We start from the raw sequence: 22926 nt of genomic DNA on the forward strand, positions 1-22926 counted from the left end.
TTTATATTTGTATTAATTCCCTTGTCCTCCAGATCCCCCACCCTATATTCCAAGTGCTCGAGTCTGCTCCTCTGACTTCCTATTGAGTTGTCTAATTCTGTAATTTTACTGTTAATCTTTTGGATTTCTGAATGCTGTCTCTCTGTGGATTCTTGCAGCTTATTAATTTTTCCACTATGTTCTTGAATAATCTTTTTTGAGTTCTTCAATTGCTTTGTCAGTGTGTTCCTTGGCTTTTTTGCAGATTGCCTTATTTCATTTCTGAGGTCATCCCTGATGTCTTGAAGCATTCTGTAAATTAGTTTTTTATATTCTGCATCTGGCAATTCCAGGATTGTATCTTCATTTGGGAAAGATTTTGATTCTTTAGTTTGGGGAATTGTAGAAGCAATTATGGTCTGCTTCTTTATGTGGTTTGATATCGACTGCTGTCTCCGAGCCATCTTTAAGATATTGTAGTGATTTATTCTATATTTGCTCACTGAGTCTTATCTTGTTTTGTTTTCTTTCAATATACGTAGATGGGCTACTAGATTGCGCTGTCTTGATTGTTGTAGCCCTTGAATCACTTATGTCCTATTACCAGCTGGTTTGAGCTGTTACCAGATTTATAAGCCTAAGAGTCCATTCACTATTCTTGAGTAGAATCTGATTTTGGGTCATCAAGTGTGTGGTGCAGACTGTCACCTATCCACCTAAAGAGGTAGTGGTGATAGTTGTGTGCACCAGATTCTAGTAGCAGCAGGGGTTCACACTCCAGGGGGGCAGGATGCTGACAGGCTTCCCCCAAGTGCCAGTGAGGTAGGTGTGTCTCTATTCCTAAAGCACTTTGGTGGGTGGGCTCTGCAGCTGTACCTTAGGCCCCCAATGCAAGTACCTCCACAGATTGGTAGGTGTCACCCTCCTTAGACTCCTAAGGCAGGAGGCTAGGTGGTCTGGGGGGAGCTTCAGCCCTCAGTTCCCTGTTGTGGGTCAGTGAGGGCTCTGCTGAATAGGCAGAGATATCACACCTGGGAAACTTGTCTTTCCAGTAATCCGCTAAAACAATTACAGTCAGAGCCCTATCAGAATTGCCTTTGCATTATAATAGCCACCTTGTTCCCTGTAGGGATGAAAGCCCAAGACAGTGGATCACATATGTTTGGCTGGAGCTGGTTCTGTGTTTTTAGTCCAATTAGGGAAGGATTTTTGGTCCCTGGGTTTTTTGTAGCTGCTTCTCTCAGGCCAGGAGAATGGGTTAGGAAAAGACCAAAAAAGAAAGAAAAACCACAGAGCACTTCACTCTCTGGCTCAGGAAATTCCAATGTTAATGAAGCCGCCTGGGAAGGGGAGGGGAGGGTTTAGATAAATAGGAGAGAGTAGCACCCCAGAATATAGACAAAGTTACTTATCTTGCTTGGGATGACTGTTTTATCTGAGATTCCCAAGGGGTGTATGGACTGTGTGTGCTGGCTGGCTAGAGATTGCCCCCGAGGGTCAGGCCCGCGTCCCGTGCTTGTGCTGTCTCAGAAGCCGTGGTCAGTTCTTCCGCTCCCAATCCAAAGCCCAGCGCCAAGGTTCCCCAGCTGGGACGCTGCACTCCAGGCTCCAAAACCAGTCGCTGCCTCCCGGTGACTTCTTCTCCTGTCAGCCACGTCGCTGTGCTGTCTGCGTGCACTGGCTGGGCTTCCCCCAAGGTCACTTCTGGGGGCTAGGGCTGCGTCCCATGTTTGCGCCATATCAGGATGCCGTGCTCAGCTCCCTTGCGCCCAGCCCAAAGCCTGGCGCCAAGGTTTCCTGACTGGGATGCTGGCTCCAGGCTCTGAAAACAGTCGTTGCTTCCCCGTGGTTGTTCGTTCTCAGTCTCTGTCACTCAGGTCAACTCTTTAGATCTGTGTTTGATGGTCAGGTTCGTAGATTGTCATGTATGTGGTCGATTCACTTATTTTTGCAAGTCTTTGTTGCAAGAGAGATCCGAGGTAGCTTCTACCTAGTCAGCCATCTTGGCCCCACCTCGAACCTAGAGATTTTTGAAGATCTCTTTTTATCCCTTGAGAATAATGAGGGCCAACGTGATGATATCTTATTATAAGGTATTTTCATTTTATACAGTGTTTTTGTTTCATTTTCTCACTTGACATGCATGCCAGTGTTGTGAGGTTGACTAACTTATGTAATTCTCATCATATAATGGGGGAAACAATTTCAGAAAGCTTAAGACATACGCTAAGTCAATGGTAGAGTCTGACTTCAGTCTTGTGCTCTTTAGTCTTGTTAAATACTTCTTTATTTTTTAGAATTATTGTCCCTTTTTTAAGGATGCCTCTCATAATTTATAATAGTCCAGGAAGAATGAAGACATCTATGTGCATTCACACAGAACTGTATATTCCAGTGAATAAGAGAAATCCTCTCCTGTGGCATCAGTGAATGTGTGAGACCACTGAGCAACAAGGCTAGCCATGAAGAGGGTAGCTTGGAGAAGGGGAATCCTAGAGGATTTGTGGGGTTTCCAGACTATCTTGGGGCCCAGGGCTATATTTCTAGAATCCTCTTGAGTCCTTCAGAGTACAAATATATTAGACTATAACATGTCAGGAATCCTGGGCAGTGTAATATTTGAAAGGCCCAATATTTCAGGCTACATTTTGCTTTGCTTAAGTTCTTATTATAGTCAATAAGGTTTTGCTGTTAATCTGTTTTAAGTAATGTTGGTGGTAATAATCATAGTAGCAGTAATAGTATTAGTAAAAAAATAGCAAATATTTATTGAACAATTACTACATACCAAGCACAATTAGAAACACAGTGCATGCATTATTTTAATAAATTTCCCATATTCTTTTCGTAGGATTGCTGTAAGAAAATACCACAAACTGGCTGGTTTATAAGAACAGAAACTTATTCTCTCACAGTTCTGGGGGCTAGAAATCAGAAATCAAGGTATTGACTGGGCGTTATTCTCTGAAGACCATAGGGAAGAATCTGCTCCATGCCTTTCTCTTAGCCTGGCAATCCTCGACTTGTATGTAGATGCACCACGCCAGTCTCTGTCTCTGTTCTAGCTGTGTATATCTGTATTTCTTTTCCTCTTCTTATGAGGACATAAGTCATATTGAACTAGGGCCCATCCTAGTACAGTGTGACCTCATGTTAACTAATCGTGTCTGCAAAGACTCGATTTCCAAATAAGGTCACATTCCCGGGTACCAGGGGTTAGCACTAGAAGGTATCTTTTTGGGGGAGCATGATTCAACCCAAAACATTCTCTAAAATTCATAGATAATAATAATTATACCCTCCATTTTATCAATGAAGAAACTGGAGCACAGAGAAGTTAAAAGATCATACAGCCAGTGAGCATTGAATCCATGACTGGACCCACGGCATCTGTCTCCAGAGACTGGTCCTTTGACTGCCTTACTATTCCAGAGCAGCACACCCAATGAAGCACAGAGCACTAGGAACATCTGTGCACTGCAGGACAGACTGGCTAACCTGAAGGAAATAGAGCTTGCTCTTCTTAGCACCTCTGTGGAGGTCGTCACTAAGTTACTTACTGTTAACTAAACACTGGTGCTTAACGATTCTTCCCAGAACACTCCCGTTTTTCTCAGTGGGTCTGCCATCTGCTTATATAACTCAGTATCGACATCTTTGCCACACTTGACTGCGGGCTCGTTCTTCCTTGCCCAATCATATCCAGTAAATCAGCAAGAGTATACTTACTTTTGCTTTTCTCTCCCTGCTGTGTGCAGTGTCATCAGATTCCATTCATTCTTCCTTTTTCATATCTCTTGCATCAGCTTCTTGTTTTCTTATCCCAATTAGGCCCTTATTTCCAGGGGCACCATACAGTTGAGTGTCTGGCCTGGTTCCAATAATTTCCGTATATTCACATCCAGTGTCAGATCATTTGTCTTTTTTTTGTTGTAGTTTGGGGAAACAGGAAGAACATTCTCTAACTACTGCAGGGACTGTGGCAACCCTTATGAACTGGTGTCCTTGCCTTCTCCTGCTTCTCTCCCCCTGACTCCCTCCCAGTCCTTGTGTAAAGAATAATCTTGAAAAAAGTTTCTGCACATCCATTCTACCCCTTAAAAATCTACTCGTCTCCTTGCTTGAAGAAATAAGTTATGACATTATAATACAAAATTTTAAAAAGCTGGGAGGAATCTTAGAGTTCATCTTATGAATATTTCTCACAATGCAGATAGTCTACCTCTGATCTTACAGGGAATTCACTACTTTTTGGATCTCTAATTACTAGAACAATCTTTCTTATTTCCTTATGTTGAAATAAAATCTGCCACCATGTAACTTCCTTCCAAGTCTTCTTATTAGACTTTACTTCCTCTTCCCACCCTTTATATGCCAGTGAATTTGACCATGACCAGGAGGTCTGCCCAATGCCTCCGGGTTTTCCCTTTTCATTGCTTTTTGAGTACTCTTATCTGCTCTCATAATGTAACACCTGCCACTGGTATGATGATGACTCCCAAAACTGTGTCTTCAGGGTGACTTCTCTTCTGAGCTCACTGTATGTACAGTAAAGCTTTTCAGCTATTTGAAGGGGGGCACCTCACTCTGCCATCTCACCTACTTCTCAAATTGGTCTGCTAAATCTTCTACAGTATCCAGAGTTCCATCAGTTCTTCTTTTCTCATGGTTTCCAGAACTTTTACTCTTTTGCAAGTTTCCTTGGGAGGCTTCCTGGCTTGTAAATGTCTGGATATGATCTCACTAATGCAGCTCAAGACTTCAATAACAACAACGTCCTGTAGTTTCATAACTTAGGGTGCAATTGACTAAAATTCCTGGAAAAACTTGCTCTCCAATGCAGAATTTCCTCCTCCTGAACTTAGGCAACTCCCAAAAGCCTCTGAGTACCTTAAAGTCAAAGATTGTGCCTTAAGTGTCTTTATAGCCTTACAATATAGTATAGTATATCTATTTAACAACAGTTTAGGTGAATGGGTGAATGAATGAGTACTCAAACTATGTTTTTAAATCTGAATTCAGTAATTCACTCTTATTCCTGCTAAGTATTGTTATGCTAGATTTAACCACTTTCCAATCAATTGAAATTTGTTGAATTCTGATTCTGTCATTCAAAATGTTAGCTATCCCTCTTGATTTTGTGTTATCTGCAAATGAGGTGAGAGCATATCATCCTCATCTCCCCTGGAGTCACTAGTAAATGTGTTAAATGGGGCAGTTTTACTAGAAATCCTCCATGTTAACAGGGATCCATTAGTGTGTTCTCAAATAGCTATGACCCTACTTATCTGAATTTATTCCCAGTTCCCATTTGCCCAGTGCCTCTTGCATTAAACATTTATTGAGTAGCTAGCTATTGGCTACTCAACAGACATTGTCCACATGCTGAAATCAGGTGTACTAGTCATCATATCCTAGGACTCAGCTGGCATTCAAGACCGTCCACTCTCTGATCTCTATCTATCTACTTTTCCAAATGACCTCAATATACAGATTTGTCATTACAGCCAGTGTTATTCACAGGCTACCTAAAAATACATAAGGCATTGCATCTTTCCTTAGGGAGCTTGTAATCTACTGTGGAAACACACTACTACACATGAGAACATTAGAAATTAGTACAAAAGCAATATACAAGATGTCACTAAATATTATGTGACCCATTCCAAGTCCTTTACTATTCCAGAGAATGGAATCATCAAAATTGTTCATACTGACAGTAGGGGGAGTATCCTTTTTGAGTCACCCTACCTACATGTCATGGACTGAATTGTGTCCCCCAAAATATGTGTCAACTTGGCTAGGCCACGATTCCCAGTATTGTGTGGGTATCCTCCGTTTTGTGATCTGATGTAACTGTCCTATATGTTGTAAATCCTAATCTCTGCCTGTGGTTAAAGAGGCAAGGTTAGATTATGTTAAAGAGGATTAGGGTGGGATGTAACACTCTTACTCAGGTCACAGCCCTGATCTGATGTAATGGGAGTTTCACTGGGGTGTGATCTGCATCATATTATATCTTACAAGAGATAAAAGAAGAGAGAAGCAAGCAGAGAGATAGGGAGGACTTCCTACCACCAAGAAAGTGGAGCTGGGAGAGGAGTGCATCCTTTGAACTGGGACCACTCTGCTGAGAACCTCCTAGATCTAGGTGAAAACTGATACCAAGACACATGGAGATCTCCAAGGAATGCCAGGCCCACAGATGTTGAAAGGAGACAAGGACATTTCCCCAGAGCTGACACAGAAAGAAAGCCTTTCCCTAGAGCTGGCACCCTAAATTCAGACTTCTAGCCTCCTAAACTGTGAAAGAATAAACTTCTGTTTGTTAAAGCCATCCACTTATGGTATTTCTGTTATAGCAGCTCTAGATAACTAAGACACTATCCTGCCACTACCCCACCCCACAAGCTCACTCCAGTGCCTCGCACTCAGCAGGTATTCAATACGTGTCATTATGGATTCAGGTTTTTTAAGAGATCACTGTGCTTTGGAGTAGCCCGTCTTCCCTTGCAGAGCAAGTTTCACAAGCGAAGCTAGATTTGAGCTGAGCTTGGAAAGGTGGGAGGGGGAAGACATTCTAGAAAGATAAAGAGTATTAGTAATAGGCTGATGTAGGAATAAGCATGAATTCTTTAAGGGATGGGAGGAAGCCAGCTTGCTTAGAGAAATAGGCTGGCAGTATCGTAAAGTGCTTGAGTGTGAGTTTTGGAGTCAGAAAGATCTGGATTAGAATTCATCTTTCATGTCCTAGTTGTGGGGCATTGGGCAGATTCATTTAACTTTCAACACCGATTTCTTCATCTGTAAAACAGAGATGATACCTTCCTCAGAAGGTTGTTGTGAGGTTTGAGTAATGTATGTGAAATGTTTTCCTGTAGCCAGTGCCTTAAGGCCAAAGAATGTAACTTACGTATGCTTATATCAGAACAGAGTGTAGTACATAACTTTAACAACAGTTTAGATGAATAAGTGAAAGAACGGCATTCAGCCTTGGAACAAGTACACACAGCCAGAGTGCTCCTTAGAAGCAAGAATGGAGAGACTTCGTCTCACGTACTTTAGACATAGTATCAGGAGGGATCAGTCCCTGGAGAAGGACATTGTGGTTGGTAAAGCAGAGACTTAGTGAAAAAGGAAAACCCTCAACGAGATAGATTGACACAGTGGCTGCAATAATGAGCTACACCATTAACAATGATTGTGAGGATGGCACAGGACCAGGCAGTGTTTCATTCTGTTGTACACAGGGTTGATATGAGTCGGAACCAGCTTGATAGCCCTTAACAGCACGAGCAAGTCACAGCATAGAGTGAAAGTGTTACTGTTGTGTGTTGGAGAGTTGAGGCCAGATTGATGGGAGCCTTGAAAGATAGGCAGTGAGATTTTGACTTAATGAGTTACATAAAAGAGTATCAGTTTCTGAGCAGAGCGGCTTTCCAAGTTGTTGTCTGACTCTTCCCACCCACCATGCTTCCTCTGTGAGAAATCTTAGGGCCAGATATTCTTGTTTCACAAATAGGAATCTTTAGCCCTCCCGTGGCTGAACTCAGGTATTTCTTCTTGAGCCCCACTCCTGGGGCGTCCTCACTGCCAGTTCACTTCAGATGTGCACAGAGTTGTCTTTAGAGTCCCCTAGCTCAGTCTTCTCTCCCTTGAAATTTCACCATAACTACAAGCCCTGTTAGCCAATTTGTACTACAGTTGCATCTTTGCATTAGTTTCAGCCTGAGTAGATCTTCGAAGAAGTTTTTGTGATATTTCTAACATAAATTCTATTTCTCCTTAATAAAATTATAAGCATATCCTAGCAGTAAGTCAAGAATTTTCAAATGGAGATTAACATTATTTCCAGTTTATTAAAACTCAGTCTTGGGTTATGTGTTGCTGTCTAGGTGTCCCAACCCATAGTGACTCTATAGGAGAAGGTAGAAATAGCCCCACAGGGTTTCCAAGGCTGTAAATCTTTACGGAAGCAGACTGCCACATCTTTCTTCTGCAGAGAAACTGGTGGCTTTGAACTGCCATCTTTGGGTTAGCAGCCCAGCACTTAACTGCTGCACCAGCAGGGCTCTTTATACTTGGATTAATACTCATTTACTAATGATTCCCACACACATGTCTGTCAGTTTATAGTACTGTGGGGGCTTGCACGTTGCTGTGACACTGGAAGCTATGCCCCGGGTATTCAGATACCAGCAGGGTCTTCCATGGAGGACAGGTTTCAGCTGAGCTTCCAGACGAAGACAGACTAGGAAGAAGGACCGAGCAGTCTTCTTCTGAAAAGCGTTAGCCAGTGAAAACCTTACGAATAGCAGTGGAACGGTGTCTGATATAGTGCTGGAAGATGAGCCCCCCAGGTTGGAAGACACTCAAAAGATGACCAGGGAAGAGCTGCCTCCTCAAAATAGAGTTGACCTTAATGATGTGGATGGAGTAAAGCTTTCAGGACCTTCATTCACTGATGTGGCACAACACAAAATGAGAAAAACAGCTGCAAACATCCATTAAAGGTCGGAGCCTGGAATGTACGAAGTATGAATCTAGGAAAAGTGGAAATTGTCAAAAAGTGAAATGGAATGCATAAACATCAATATCCTAGGCATTAGTGAGCTGAAATGGACCGGTATTGGCCATTTTGAATCAGACAATCATATAGTCTACTATACTGGGAATGACAACTTGAAGAGGAATGGTGTTGCATTCATCGTCAAAAAGAACATTTCAAGATCTATCTTGAAGTACAATGCTGTCTGTGATAGGATAATATTCATACGTATACAAGGAAGACCAGTTAATACGACTATTATTCAAATTTATGCACCAACAACTAGGGCCAAAGATGAAGAAATAGAAGATTTTTATCAGCTGCTGCAGTCTGAAATTGATCAAACATGCAATCAAGATGCACTGATAATTACTGGCAATTGGAATGAGAAAGTTGGAAACAAAGAAGAAGGATCAGTAGTTGGAAAATATGGCCTTGGTGATCGAAACAATGCCGGAGATCGAATGATAGAATTTTGCAAGACCAACGACTTCTTCATTGCAAATACCTTCTTTCACCAACATAAACAGTGACTTATACACATAGACCTCGCCAGATGGAACACAGAGAAATCAAATTGACTACATCTGTGGAAAGAGACGGTGGAAAAGCTCAATATCATCAGTCCAAACAAGGCCAGGGGCCGACTGTGGAACAGACCATCAATTGCTCATATGCAAGTTCAAGCTGAAACTGAAGAAAATCAGAACGAGTCCACGGGAGCCAAAATATGACCTTGAGTATATCCCACCTGAGTTTAGAGACCATCTCAAGAATAGATTTGATGCATTGAACACTAGTGACCACAGACCAGACGCACTGTGGAATGACATCAAGGACATCATCCATGAAGAAAGCAAGAGGTCACTGAAAAGACAGAAAAGAAAGAAAAGACCAAGATGGATGTCAGGGGAGACTTTGAAACTTGCTCTTGAGCGTCGAGCAGCTAAAGCAAAAGGAAGAATTGATGAAGTAAAAGAACCGAACAGAAGATTTCAAAGGGCATCTTGAGAAGACAAAGTATTATAATGACAAGTGCAAAGAGCTGGAGATGGAAAACCAAAAGGGAAGAACACGCTCAGCATTTCCCAAGCTGAAAGAATTAAAGAAAAAATACAAACCTCAAGTTGCAATAGTGAAGCATTCTATGGGGAAAATATTAAATGATACAGGAAGCATCAAAAGAAGATGGAAGGAATACACAGAGTCATTATACCAAAAAGAATTAGTTGATGTTCAACCATTTCAAGAGGTAACATATGATCAGGAACCGATGGTACTGAAGGAAGAAGTTCAAGCTGCTCTGAAGGCATTGGCGAAAAACAAGGCTCCAGGAATTGATGGAATATCAACTGAGATGTTTCAACAAAGAGATGCAGCACTGGAGGTGCTCACTCGTCTATGCCAAGAAATATGGAAGACAGCTTCCTGGCCAACTGACTGGAAGAGATCCATATTTATGCCTATTCCCAAGAAAGGTGATCCAACTGAATGTGGAAATTATAGAACAATATCATTAATATCACACACAAACAAAATTTTGCTGAAGATCTTTCAAAAATGGCTGCAGCAGTATATCGACAGGGAACTGCCAGAAATTCAGGCTGGTTTCAGAAGAGGACGTGGAACCAGGGATATCATTTCTGATGTCAGATGGATCCTGGCTGAAAGCAGAGAATACCAGAAGGATGTTTACCTATGTTTTATTGACTATGCAAAGGCAATCGACTGTGTGGGTCATAACAAATTATGGATAACATTGCTAAGAATGGGAATTCCAGAGCACTTAATTGTGCTCATGAAGAACCTTTACATAGATCTTTACATAGATTGTTTGTACAGAACAAGGGGATACTGATTGGTTTAAAGTCAGGAAAGGTGTGAGTCAGGGTTGTATCCTTTCACAATACCTATTCAATCTGTATGCTGAGCAAATAATCTGAGAAGCTGGACTATATGAAGAAGAACACAGCATCAGGATTGGAGGAAGACTCATTAACAACCTGCATTATGCAGATGACACCACCTTGCTTGCTGAAAGTGAAGAGGACTTGAAGCACTTACTAATGAAGATCAAAGACCACAGCCTTCAGTATGGATTGCACCTCAACATCAAGAAAACAAAAATCCTCACAACTGGACCAATGAGCAACATCATAATAAACGGAGAAAAGACTGAAGTTGTCAAGGATTTCATTTTACTTGGATCCACAATCAACAACCATGGAAGCAGCAGTCAAGAAATCAAAAGACACATTGCATTGGGCAAATCTGTTGCAAAGGACCTCTTTAAAGTGTTGAAGAGCAAAGATGTCACCTTGAAGACTAAGGTGCACCTGACCCAAGCCATGGTATTTTCAATCGCATCATATGCATGTGAAACCTGGACAATGAATAAGGAGGACTGAAGAAGAATTGATGCCTTTGAATTGTGGTGTTGAAAATACCATGGACTGCCAAAAGAACGAACAAATCTCTTGGAAGAAGTACAACCAGGATGCTCCTTAGAAGCAAGGATGGTGAGACTGCGTCTTACATACTTTGGACGTGTTGTCAGGTGGGATCAGTCCCTGGAGAAGGACATCATGCTTGGCAGAGTACACAGTCAGGGGAAAAGACAGGGAATCTCAATGAGGTAGATTGACACAGTGGCTGCAACAACGAGCTCAAGCATAACAATAATTGTAAGGATGGCTCAGGAATAATCTCAGGAGCACTCTCATCTTTTAGTGGTAAGGCTGAGAAGAACTTCAGGAATGCTCTTAAAAAAAAAAAAAAAAAACTCCAGTTGCCATGGAGCCCATTCCATGATGACCCCATGTGTGTCAGAGTAAAACTGTCCTCTATAGGATTTTCAATGTTTGATTTTTCAGAAGTAGGTTGCCAGGCCTTTCTTCTGAGGTGTCTCTGGGTAGCAGCTGAGCCTGGTAACATTTTGTACCACCAAGGGACTCCCTTGAATGCTCTAGCCAGTCCTGCTGGGACCGAGCACTGCAGGAGCTTGGATCTGGGCATAGACAAATAGGCAAAGTTACTAATTTAAAATTCCTTCATAACTAATTTTACTCAGGCAGTGCCAACTCTGGCTATGGGACAGGAACAATACTGCCTGCTAATTTATGTGTACTGTATTTTTATAGGAAACCCTGGTGGTGTAGTAGTGGCGTAGTGGTTAAGTGCTACGGCTGTTAACCAAGAGCTCAGCAGTTCAAACCTGTCAGGCGCTCCTTGGAAACTCTACGGGGTAGTTCTACTCTGCCCTACAGAGTCGCTATGAGTCGGAATCAACTTGACTGCAGTGGGTTTGGTTTATTTTTTGTGTTTGGTATTTTTATAGCGTGCTTACAAAAATACCTGGAGTGGGGGGCACGGTTGGCAAACAAATGTAGAAAGTCCACGTTATTTATGTGAAAATCTAGAACATCTAAGATGGGGCTGATGTAGGGAGAAGATTGACAGGATCAAGGAGAAATCCTTGATAATTTGAAAGAATTGAACACTTTCTGTACATTATCATAGAAATGTAACTAACATATGTATGTATTTAACTAGCTTACTTAAACAGGGCTATTGTCATAAAAGAAAGAGGAGGTAAATATTTTGTTAAAGAAAATCTTTGCATATATTCTGTCTTCCATAAATTAATGATGCCGAATATACATTGTAATTTTCTGTCATAGGATTATAATATATTCTTAATAAGTACTTGGTGAGTTGATCATGCAAAGTTAAGGAATGATGCAAAAACATGTTTGAAAAATTATGTGATTTTTATGTGTGTGATTTTTTTTTTTTGGTTCAAGTAAAAAATTATATTGAATTGTTTTTACTTTGAATGATCTTTAAGTATCTAATAGTTATCATCTCTGTATGTAGTCAAAAAAAAGAAAAACAAGTTAAAAACATGGGTACAATATAACTTGAGAAAGATTTTCTGTTTTTCACTTGGTCACCAGAGCCTGAGCTCTTGTCCAGGATTCTAATTAATGAAATATGGAAATATTGGATGTCATTTGACTTGTACTGTGATGTTTTTAGTAGTCTCTATGGTTTGCTAGAAGAGCCCTGGTGGCACAGTAACTAAGGCACATGGCTGCTAACCAAAAGGTCAGTGGTTCAAATCCACCAGCTGCTCCGTGGAGAAAGATGTGGCAGTCTGTTTCCGTAAAGACTTACAGCCTTGGAAACTTTATGGGGCAGTTCTACTCTGTCCTACAGGGTCTCTATGAGTTGGAATTGACTGAAAGGAATGGGTTTGGTTTGGTTTATTGTTTGCTAATTATTTGGAAATCCCTCACCCCTTTGTTCTAGAAAAGAGTTCTGGTGTATGTGTACGTTCCTTTTTGCAATACTCACATATTGGGAAATGGAAATAGGGAAGCAGTAGCTTCTTAGAAAAACCATAGATGAATTAGCAAAATGTAATAGGAACTGTTGATCTTGTACATTATTGCTTTTGCTTATTTTTTCTCCTTTGGCAGGAGACCTGTTATGATGATGTGTGTAGTACTCACCACGCTTCCCTGCTTCAGCTTTTCTATAGCAGTGACTGAGGTATGGAATTTTGACTTCCTTTGCTACTGGATTTTGATATTTCAAAATTTCCCATTTTTGGGATTTCATACAGTGATGTGCCCAACAAGTTTATTAAAGTTAATTTTACCCAGCCTTATTCCAAATTTTAGTGTGTGTATATATATATATATCTTTGAAGTATTAAGACCATTGTTACCTCCGTGATTACAGAAGAAAGGTTAGCAGTTAATAAAAAAAAATTCCTTTTATGTCTGTGAGTGTGAGATAGGAATATTATTTCAAAATGATTTAAAAAAAGAGTAAGGAATTTAGATACACATTTGTATCTTCTACCAACCTTTGGTTTTTCATGATTGTCTTCAGTTCTAAATGGAAAACAACAAGGTCCTAGGAAACAACCACTCATATGCTAAGACCTTTGATATTATATCTATTAACAAATAATTTGCATGTGATATTTATTTGAAAATAAATTTGAGGACTTCCGGCCAACATGGCACCATAGACAGAAGCACCACGCTGTCCCTCCAGAGCAAAGACCCGAAAAACTAAGTAAAACAGAGATAAATGTAATTCCTGGAACCTGAAGTGTCAAGTGAAGAGATAAAGAACTCACCCAAACACTGAATGGAATAAGAAACTGACAGAGGGCCCCTATCAACTAATGAAGCGTGGATCCACCATCTTGGACTCCTATCAGGGATCGGTAGACAGGGAGCGTGGGAAAGCAGCTTCATGGAGCTCCCAGCAGGGGACAGAGCACCTGGTAACCAGCAATACACACCTTCCTACCCCCCATCCTCTCCCCGCTGCTCTACCTCTGAGATTCCTGGCTGGCTGTGGTGCCTCGGCTGTCTGGGAAGTGCAGTCTCTGTGCTGCTTGGATTCACCCCACCCACTTCAGAGATCAGGAGACAGGGAGTATGGGAAAGCAGCTTCACAAAGTTCCCAGCAGGAGACAGAGCACCCAGTAATGAGCAGTATACACTTTCCTAAACCCCACCCTTCTTCCCCTTCCCCTTTCAGCCTCCTGTGCTTCCCACCAGCCAGTCTCTTGGCCATGAGGCAACTGCTTTGGCCTCAAGCCGCTTGAATTCACCCTGCCTACACTGGTCAGCCCCCTGAGCTGGTGTTGCTTCTTTTTGTTGCCTTTGGTTTCTTCTGTGCCTTCCACCACCTCTCCCTCCCTTCTCTCAAATGCCTGGCTCCAAGTGCCATCTTGCTTCTTGAAAGGCTGTGAAGCCCCACTTGACTGGGGAACAATTCCCCTGGCCTGCGACACCATGCTGGTGGGATCCCTGCAGTTTTTTTGTTTTGTTTTGTTTTTGCTTGTTTTGCTTTGCTTTGTTGTATTTTGTTTCGTTTGTTTTCTTTTTCTTTTTGCAGCTTGGGAGCCCCTCCTAGCTGGGCTGCACTGCACGGCTTAAGAGCCACTCCCCCAATCTGCACAGCCCTGTAGGTGTGATCCTTCAGGGCATTTCTTTTTTTCTTTCTTTTCTCTCTCTTTTTCCCTTTCTGTCTTCCTTCATTTCTCATCTCTCTACATTTACCTTATTTTCCTGTCTCCTGAATAACTGGTGGTGTATGACATCTATAACCCCTCTAGCCAGGCTATACTGGCAGCCTGGGAGCTACTTGCCCAGTCTTCATGGCCTCACTGGTGGGAGTCCTGGGGGCTTTTCTTTTCCAAATTTTTATCTAATTATTATTATTTTTTTCTTTTTCCCTTTTTCTTTTCTCATTACTCAGTTTCTCATCTCTAAACACTCTTTTTTTCCTGTTTTTTTTTTTTTGTTGTTGTTGTTGGTTTTTGGCTCTCCTCTCTCTCCTCTTTCCCATATCCCTATTAGCTCCACATATTACAACCTCCCCTCTCTTTCCTGCCTACCTGCACTGTGTTCTGAACATCACACCTCTGAGCAGCACATGCACAGCCTACAAGAACTCGCCCAGCATTGATTCCTGGCCTGCCTTGTCAGTCCTAGTAAGTGCCACAAACAACCCATCCTAGCTCCTCCCTTTCAGCTAGACCTGCCCTGCTGCACCATAGCTGCACCATAGACTGGCTCTACCCATTGGACAAGGAGGTGAAAAGTATCATGACTACAGATGAGCAAACAAAGAACACACAGCTTGCCTGCTCAGACATAACCAAATAAAAGAAAAAAGCAGGATGAAACAAACAAATCTGCAATCAAACAATGAAGAAATAACTACTGAATATCCCAAAGACAGCAGACAATATCAAAACACATTTAAAAAAAAAAAAAAAGACAGGATGGTTCCAGTAGTTGTCCAAAGTAGAACACCAGATGACTTTCCAGTAGAAGAAAAAGCACTAGAACTACCTGATAGGGAATTCAGATCTCTAATATTCACAGCAATCCAAGAATTGATGCAAAAAGCAGACAAAAATGAGGAAAAAATAGACAAATTTATGGAAAATACAGACAAAAACATGGAAGAAATCAGGAAAATAATACATGAACAAAATACCAAAATAAATTCACAACTAGAAGTCATGCAAAAACAACAATTAGAAATCCAAAAGATAAACAAGATTTCAGAAATGGATAGTGTCATAGAAGGGCTGAGGAGCAGGTTTGAAATGATGGAAGACAGAATCAGCTAAATTGAAGACAAATACCTGGATACAACTCTGTTTGAGGAAAAATCAGAAGAAAGAACAATGAATAATGAAGAAACCCTGAGAATTATGTAGGATAAAATCAAAAGCAAAAATTTGTGGGTGATCAGAGTTCCAGAGCAGGGAGAGAAAACAGAAAACATAGAGAGGGTCATTGAAGAACTGCTGACAGAAAACTTCTGCAATATCACGAATGATGAAAGCTGACCATCCAAAAAGCTCAACGAATCCCATATAGGATAGACCCCAAAAGAAAAAGACCAAGGCAAATAATAATCAAACTCATTAAAACCAAAGACAAAGAAAAAATCCTGACAGTAGCTTGAGAAAAACAAAAAGTCACATACAGAGGAGAAACAATAGGACTAAGCTCTGATTATTCAGCAGACACCATGCAGGAAAGAAGGCAATGGGATGACATACATAAAACCTTGAAAGAAAAAAAATTGCCAACCAAGAATAATATGTCCTGTAAAACTTTCATTCAAATATGATAGTGAAATTAGGACATTTCCAGATAAACAGGAATTAAGGGAATATGTAAAAACCAAACAAACCTTACAAGAATTATTAAAGAGAGTCCTCCAGTCTGAGAACAAACAATATCAGACCACCGCCTGAATCTAAGATGCAAGATTCTACCAGCCAGATACCAACATAGGAAATGAACTCTCAAGGGCTATCCAAAACCAAAAGAATTGCAAAAGGGAACCAGAGAGGTTAATCTGTAAACAACAATGTCAGAACAATAAAAGAGGGAATAAACGGTATAGGTATAGAACTCTCTAATGGAGAGGAAGGCAAGGCAATACCAAGTAATAATAGACTGGTTCAAACCTAGGAAGATAAGGGTAAATTTCAAGGTAACCACAAAGAAAGTTAACAAACCTACTCATCAAAATAAAGAAGAAAAACATAAAGTCTCAATAAAAACAAAATCTACAAAAACAAAAGAATTCCACAAAGAAAAGGAACTTAGCATGGGAGAGCAAGAGGAACAAAGACAATGTTAGCAGCACACAAAAAAAAAAAAAGCACTACAAAATGACAGCAATAAACTCACACCTATCAATAATTACACTGAATGTAAATGGCCTAAAAGCACCATAAAGAGATAGAAAGTGAGAGAATGGATTAAAAAAAAAAAAACCAAAAAAACAGGATCCATCCATATGCTGCCTGCAAGAGGCACACCTTAGAAACCAAGATGTAAATTTATTAGAAATAAAAGGGTGGAGAAAAATATATCAAGCAAATAACTGCAAAAAAGAGCAGGAGTGGCAATCCTAATGGCAGATAAAACAGACTTTAAAACAAAATCCACCATAAAAGACAAAGAAGGTCATTATATAATGATGAAAGGGATGATCCATCACAAAGACTTAACGGTCATAAACATCTATGCACCCAATGACAGGGCTCCAAAATAACTTAACTCTAACAGCACTGAAAAGAGAAATTGATAGTTCCACAATAATGGTAGGAAACTTCAACACACCACTCTCAGTAAAGGACAGAACATCAAGAAAGAAACTCAACAAAGATATAGAAGAGCTAAAGGCTGCAATCAGCCAAATTGGCCTCATAGACATATATAGAACACTCCACCCAACAGCTGCAAAGTACACATTCTTTTCTGATGCACACGGAACATTCTCCAGAATATACCACATCTTAGGCCACAGAGCACCCCTCAACAAAATCCAAAACGTTGAGATAACAGAAAGTATCTTCTCTGACCACAACGCCATCAAAGATGAAATTAACAAGAAGAGCAAGTAAAAAAAAATCAATTTCATGGAAACTGAATGACACTCTGCTTGAAAACCACTAAGTAATAGAAGAAATCAAAGACAGAATAAAAAATTCCTAGACTCAAACAAGAATGAAAACACATCATACCAAAACTTTTTGGACACAGCAAAGGCAGTCCTCAGAGGTCAATTTATAGCAAAGATGCACACCTCAAAAAAGAAGGAAGGGGCAAAATCAAGACTTTAGCTACATAACTTGAACAAGTAGAAAGAGAATAGCAAAAGAAGCCCACAGCCACCAGAAGACAGGAAATAATAAAGATCAGAGCAGAAATAAACTAAGTAGAGAATAGAAAAATAATAGAAAGAATAAAAAAAAACCAAAAGTTGGTTCTTTGAAAGGATCAACAAAATCGACAAACCACTGGCCAAACTGACAAAAGAAAGACAGGAGAGAACTCAAATAACCCAAATAAGAAATGAAATTGGGGACATTACAAGAGACCCAACTGAAATAAAAAGTATCATAACACAGTATTGTGAAAGACTATACTCCAACAAATTTGAAAGCCTAGAGGAAACGGACAAATTTCTAAAAATACACTACCTACCCAAACTAACACAAAATGATGTTGGAAATCTGAACAGACTCATAACAAGAGAAGAGATTGAAAAGGTAATAAAAGAAAAAACATGTCCAACAAAAAAAGCCCTGGCCCAGGTGGCTTCACTGGAGAATTCTACCAAACATTCAGAAAAGAGCTTAGACCAGTACTTCTCAAACTATTTCAGAACATAGAAAAAGAAGTGACACTTCTGAATTAATTCTATAAAGCCAGCGTAACCCTCATAAGAAAACCAGGCAAAGACACACACAAAAACAAAATTTTAAAGATCAATGTCTTTCATGAATAGAGATGCAAAAATTCTCAACAAAATTCTAACCAATAGAATTCAACATCATATCAAAATAATAATAATAATAATAATAATAATAATAATATGCCACAACCAAATGGGATTCATACCAGGTGTGCGAGCATGGTTCAACATGAGAAAATCAATCGAAGTAATCCACCACATGAATAACAGAGAAGAAAAGAATCATATGATCATCTCAATCAACACAGAAAAGGCATTCAACAAAGTCCAACACACATTTCTGATAAAAATGCTCAGTAAAATAGGTATAGAAGGGCATCTATGCAAAACCAATGGCCAACATCATTCTTAATGGAGAGAGGCTGAAAACATTCCCCTTGAGAACAGGAACAAGACAAGGATGCCCTTTATCACCACTCCTATTTAACATTGTGTTGGAAGTCCTAGCTAGAGCAATAAAGCAAGAAACAGAAATAAAGGGCATCCAAATTACTAATGAAGAAGTTAAACAGTGCCTATTTGTGGACGATATGATACTATACATAGAAAACACAAAAGACTGCACAAGAAAACTACTGGAACTAGTAGAAAGTTTCAGCAGAGAAGTAGGATACAAGATAAACATACAAAAATCAGTTGGATTCCTATGCACCAATAAAGAGAACGATGAAAATGAAATCAGGAAAACAATACCACTTATAATAGCCCCTCCCCCAAAAGGAAAATACTTGGGAATAAGCCTAACCAGGGTTGTAAAGGACCTATACAAAGAAAACTACCAAGCACTACTGCAAAAAACCAAAAGTGATCAACATAAATGGAAAAACATACCATGCTCATGGATAGGTAGACTCAACATTGTGAAAATGACAATTCCACACAAAGTGATTTACAAATACAATGCAATCCCAACCCAAATACCAACAACATTCTTTAAAGAGATGGAAAACCTTATTATTAACTTTATATGGAAAGGGAAGAAGGCCTGCACAAGTGAAACACTATTGAAGAAGGACAGTAAAGTAGAGGACTCACACTACCTGACCTCAGAGCCTCCTATACAGCTATAGTAGTCAAAACAGCCTGGTACTGGTACAATGACAGACACATTGACCAGTGGAACAGAATTAAGAACCCAGATGTAAATCCATCCACCTATGTTCACTTGATCTTCAACAAGGGCCCAAAGTCCATCAAATAGGGAAAAGACAGTCTTTTTAACAAATGGTGCTGGCAAAACTGGATGTCCAGCTGCAAAAAAATGAAACAGACCCATACCTCACACCATATACAAAAACTAACTCAAAATGGATGAAAGACCTAAACATAAAGCCAAAAACTATGAATTTCATACAAGAAAAAATTGGATCAACGCTGGATGCCCTAGTATACAGCGTTAACAAAATACTAAGCACAACCAACAACACACAAGCTCAAGAGAATAAGCTAGATAATCAGAAACTTCTAAAAATTAAACACTTTAAATGCTCATCAAAAGACTTCACCAAAAGAGTAAAAAGAGAACGTATAGACTGGTAAAAAAAATTTAGCTATTACCAATCAGACAAAGGTCTAATCTCTAAAATCTAGAAAATCCAACACCTCTACAACAAAAAGACAAATAGTCCAATTAAAAGTGGGCAAAGGAAATGAACAGACACTTTATCAAGGAAGACATTCAAGTGGCCAACAGACACATGAGGAAATGCTCAGGATTTCTAGCCATCAGAGAAATGCAAAATAAAACCACAATGAGATACCATCTCAGCCTCGCATTATTGGCACGAATCAATAGAACAGAAAACAAATGATGGAGAGGCTGTGGGGAGATCCGAACTCTTACGCACTGCTGGTGGGAATGCAAAATGATACAACTATTTTGAAAAATGATGTGGTGCTTCCTTAGAAAGCTAGAAATAGAAATACCATATGATCCAGGAATCCCACTCCTAGGAATATATCCTAGAGAAATAAGAGTCATCACACGAATAGATATATGCACACCCATGTTCATTGCAGCATTGTTCACAATAGCAAAAAGATGGAAACAACTTAGATGCCCATCAACAGATGAATGGATAAACAAAGTGCAGTACATACACGCAGTGGAGTATTATGCATGATAAAGAAGAATGATGAATCTGTGAAGCATCTCATGACATGGATGAATCTGAAGGCATTATGCTGAGTGAAATAAGTCAATCACAAAAGGACAAATATTGTATGAGACCACTACTGTAAAAACTCATGAAAAGGTTCACACACAAAAAGAAACAATCTGTGATGGTTATGAGGAAGGAGAATGGTGGGGATGGAAAAACACTTAATAGACAATAGGTAACTGGTAACTTCTGTGAAGGGTAAGACAGTACACAATACTGGGGAATCCAGCACAACTTGTACAAGGCAAGGTAATGGTAGCTCTATAACACATACAAACTCCCTGAGGGACCGAATTGCTGGGCTGAGGGCTGTGGGGACCATAGTCTTGGGGAATATCTAGCTCAATTAGCACAACATGGCTTATAAAGAAAATGTTTTACATTCTACTTTGGTGAGTAGGGTCTGGGGTATTAAAATCCTGTGAGCAGCCATCTAGGATACTCCACTGGTCTCATCCCTTCGGGAGCAAGGAAGAATGAAGAAAACTACAGACACAAGGTAAAGATTACTCCAAAGGACTAATGGACCACATCTTCCACAGCCTTCACCAGACTGAGTCGAGTACAACTAGATGGTGCCTGGCTACCACCACTGACTGCTCTCTGACATGGATCACAATAGAGGGTCCTGGACAGAGCTGGAGAAAAACGTAGAACAAAATTCTAATTTAAAAAGAAAGACCAGACTTGTTGGCCTGACAGAGACTGGAGAAATCCTGAAAGTATGACCCCTGGACACCCTTTCAGCTCAGTAATGAGGTCACTCCTGAGGTTCACCCCTCAGCCAAAGATTGAACAGGCCCATGGAACAAAACAAGACTAAAGGGGCACACCAGCCCTGGGGCAGGGACTTAAAGGCAGGAGGGGACAGGAAAGCTAGTAATAGGAAACCCAGGGTTGAGAAGGGAGAGCGTTGACATGTCTTGGTGTTGTTAACCAATGTCATACAACAATATGTGTACTATTTAATGAGAGACTAGTTTGTTCTATAAACCTTCATCTAAAGTTTGATAAAAAGAAAAATAACTTCGAGTTTATGTTTCGACTGAATATGGATGATGGATTCTGAATGATGGATGTTTACAGGGCAGTGATGTTATAGGTGGAACTTTCAGGCTGTGAGAACTTCATTAGCCAAAAGGGTCAAAGAAGACTGTCTCACTCAGCTTAATAATTTCCAAGGTGCTGTGTCAGATATAATTTTCATTTCTCCAAAGTGTACGACTTCAAGTACTCTGTCATACTTCATTTATATTTTGAGCGACTATTCATTCAGTGCAGTTTACATGCCACCAAACCAAACCAAACCCCCTGCTGTCGAGTCGATTCTGACTCATGGCAACCTTATAGGACAGAGTAGAACTGCCCCATAGAGTTTCCAAGGAGCACCTGGTGGATTCAAACTGCCAACCTCTTGGTTAGCAGCTGTAGCACTTAACCACTACGCCACCAGGGTTTCCTATTACATGCCAGGCACTGTTAAAACCCATTACCATCGAGTCAATTCCGACTCATAGTGACCCTATAGGACAGAGTAGAACTGCCCAATAGGGTTTCCAAGGAGCACCTGGCGGATTCGAACTGCTGACCTTTTGATTAGCAGCCATAGCACTTAACTACTACACCACCAGGGTTTTTAGGCACTGTTAGGTACTGGGGATACAGCACTTAGGAAATATGACAAAGTCTCTCGCCATCAGTAATTTAATTTACTGACTCGGGGAGAAAAATAAACAGGCAGTTAAAGTAATATGATGAGTGTTATAAGACAAGTGTCCTTAGCAGTGACATCATTGTTAGTACATGCCCTAGATGCTCTGTTAGGACAAATTACAGAACAATCTCAGAAGACCATGTAGATATACATGCATTAAACAAATTGCAACAGATGAGTTTTTAATTTAGATTTTTCATTCTCCTCACCCCAAAATCCTTGTAAAGTAGTTGAGAGGTACCCAACGTGTTTAAAAAAATCAAAGCAAAAATCAGTTTACACCATTTCAAGGAACACCACTATCATAACATGAGGCATATTTATAGTTCAATAGCCCTTTTTCATTTTTTTCCATGTCTCCCTCACTGTTACGTACTTTCATTTCCTTTTTTCTTATTTTACGTTTCAATGTAGTGTAACCACAAATGGAAAATGCGCAAAACACAAATGTACAATATCAATGGAATATTACAAAGCAAATCTCTGTGTAAACATGACTCAAGTCAAGACACAGAACATCACCAGCTACCTAGAAGCCAGCCCCATGTTCCTTGCAATGATTACGTTTTCTTCCTCCCCAGAGGTAACGTGTCTTAACTTCTAACACTGCAGATTCGTTTGTCAGTGTTTGAACGTTTTATGACGGCAATCAAACATTTTATATACATATACACACGTATGTTTATTACTTACATACATAAATG

At 40.1% G+C, this 22926-nt stretch overlaps 1 protein-coding gene across 1 annotated transcript in view; it reads left to right on the forward strand.

The window, feature by feature from the left end:
- Window positions 1–22926, forward strand: part of TMEM236 (transmembrane protein 236) — a 58482-nt gene that overhangs the window by 18979 nt on the left and 16577 nt on the right. Inside the window, exon 2 of the mRNA XM_003410720.3 lies at window positions 13009–13081. Coding sequence (XP_003410768.1) covers window positions 13009–13081 — 73 coding nt within the window. The remainder of the gene's footprint in view (window positions 1–13008; window positions 13082–22926) is intronic.

This window comes from Loxodonta africana, chromosome 4, assembly GCF_030014295.1.
Source record: "Loxodonta africana isolate mLoxAfr1 chromosome 4, mLoxAfr1.hap2, whole genome shotgun sequence".
Classification (NCBI taxonomy): Eukaryota; Metazoa; Chordata; class Mammalia; order Proboscidea; family Elephantidae; genus Loxodonta; species Loxodonta africana.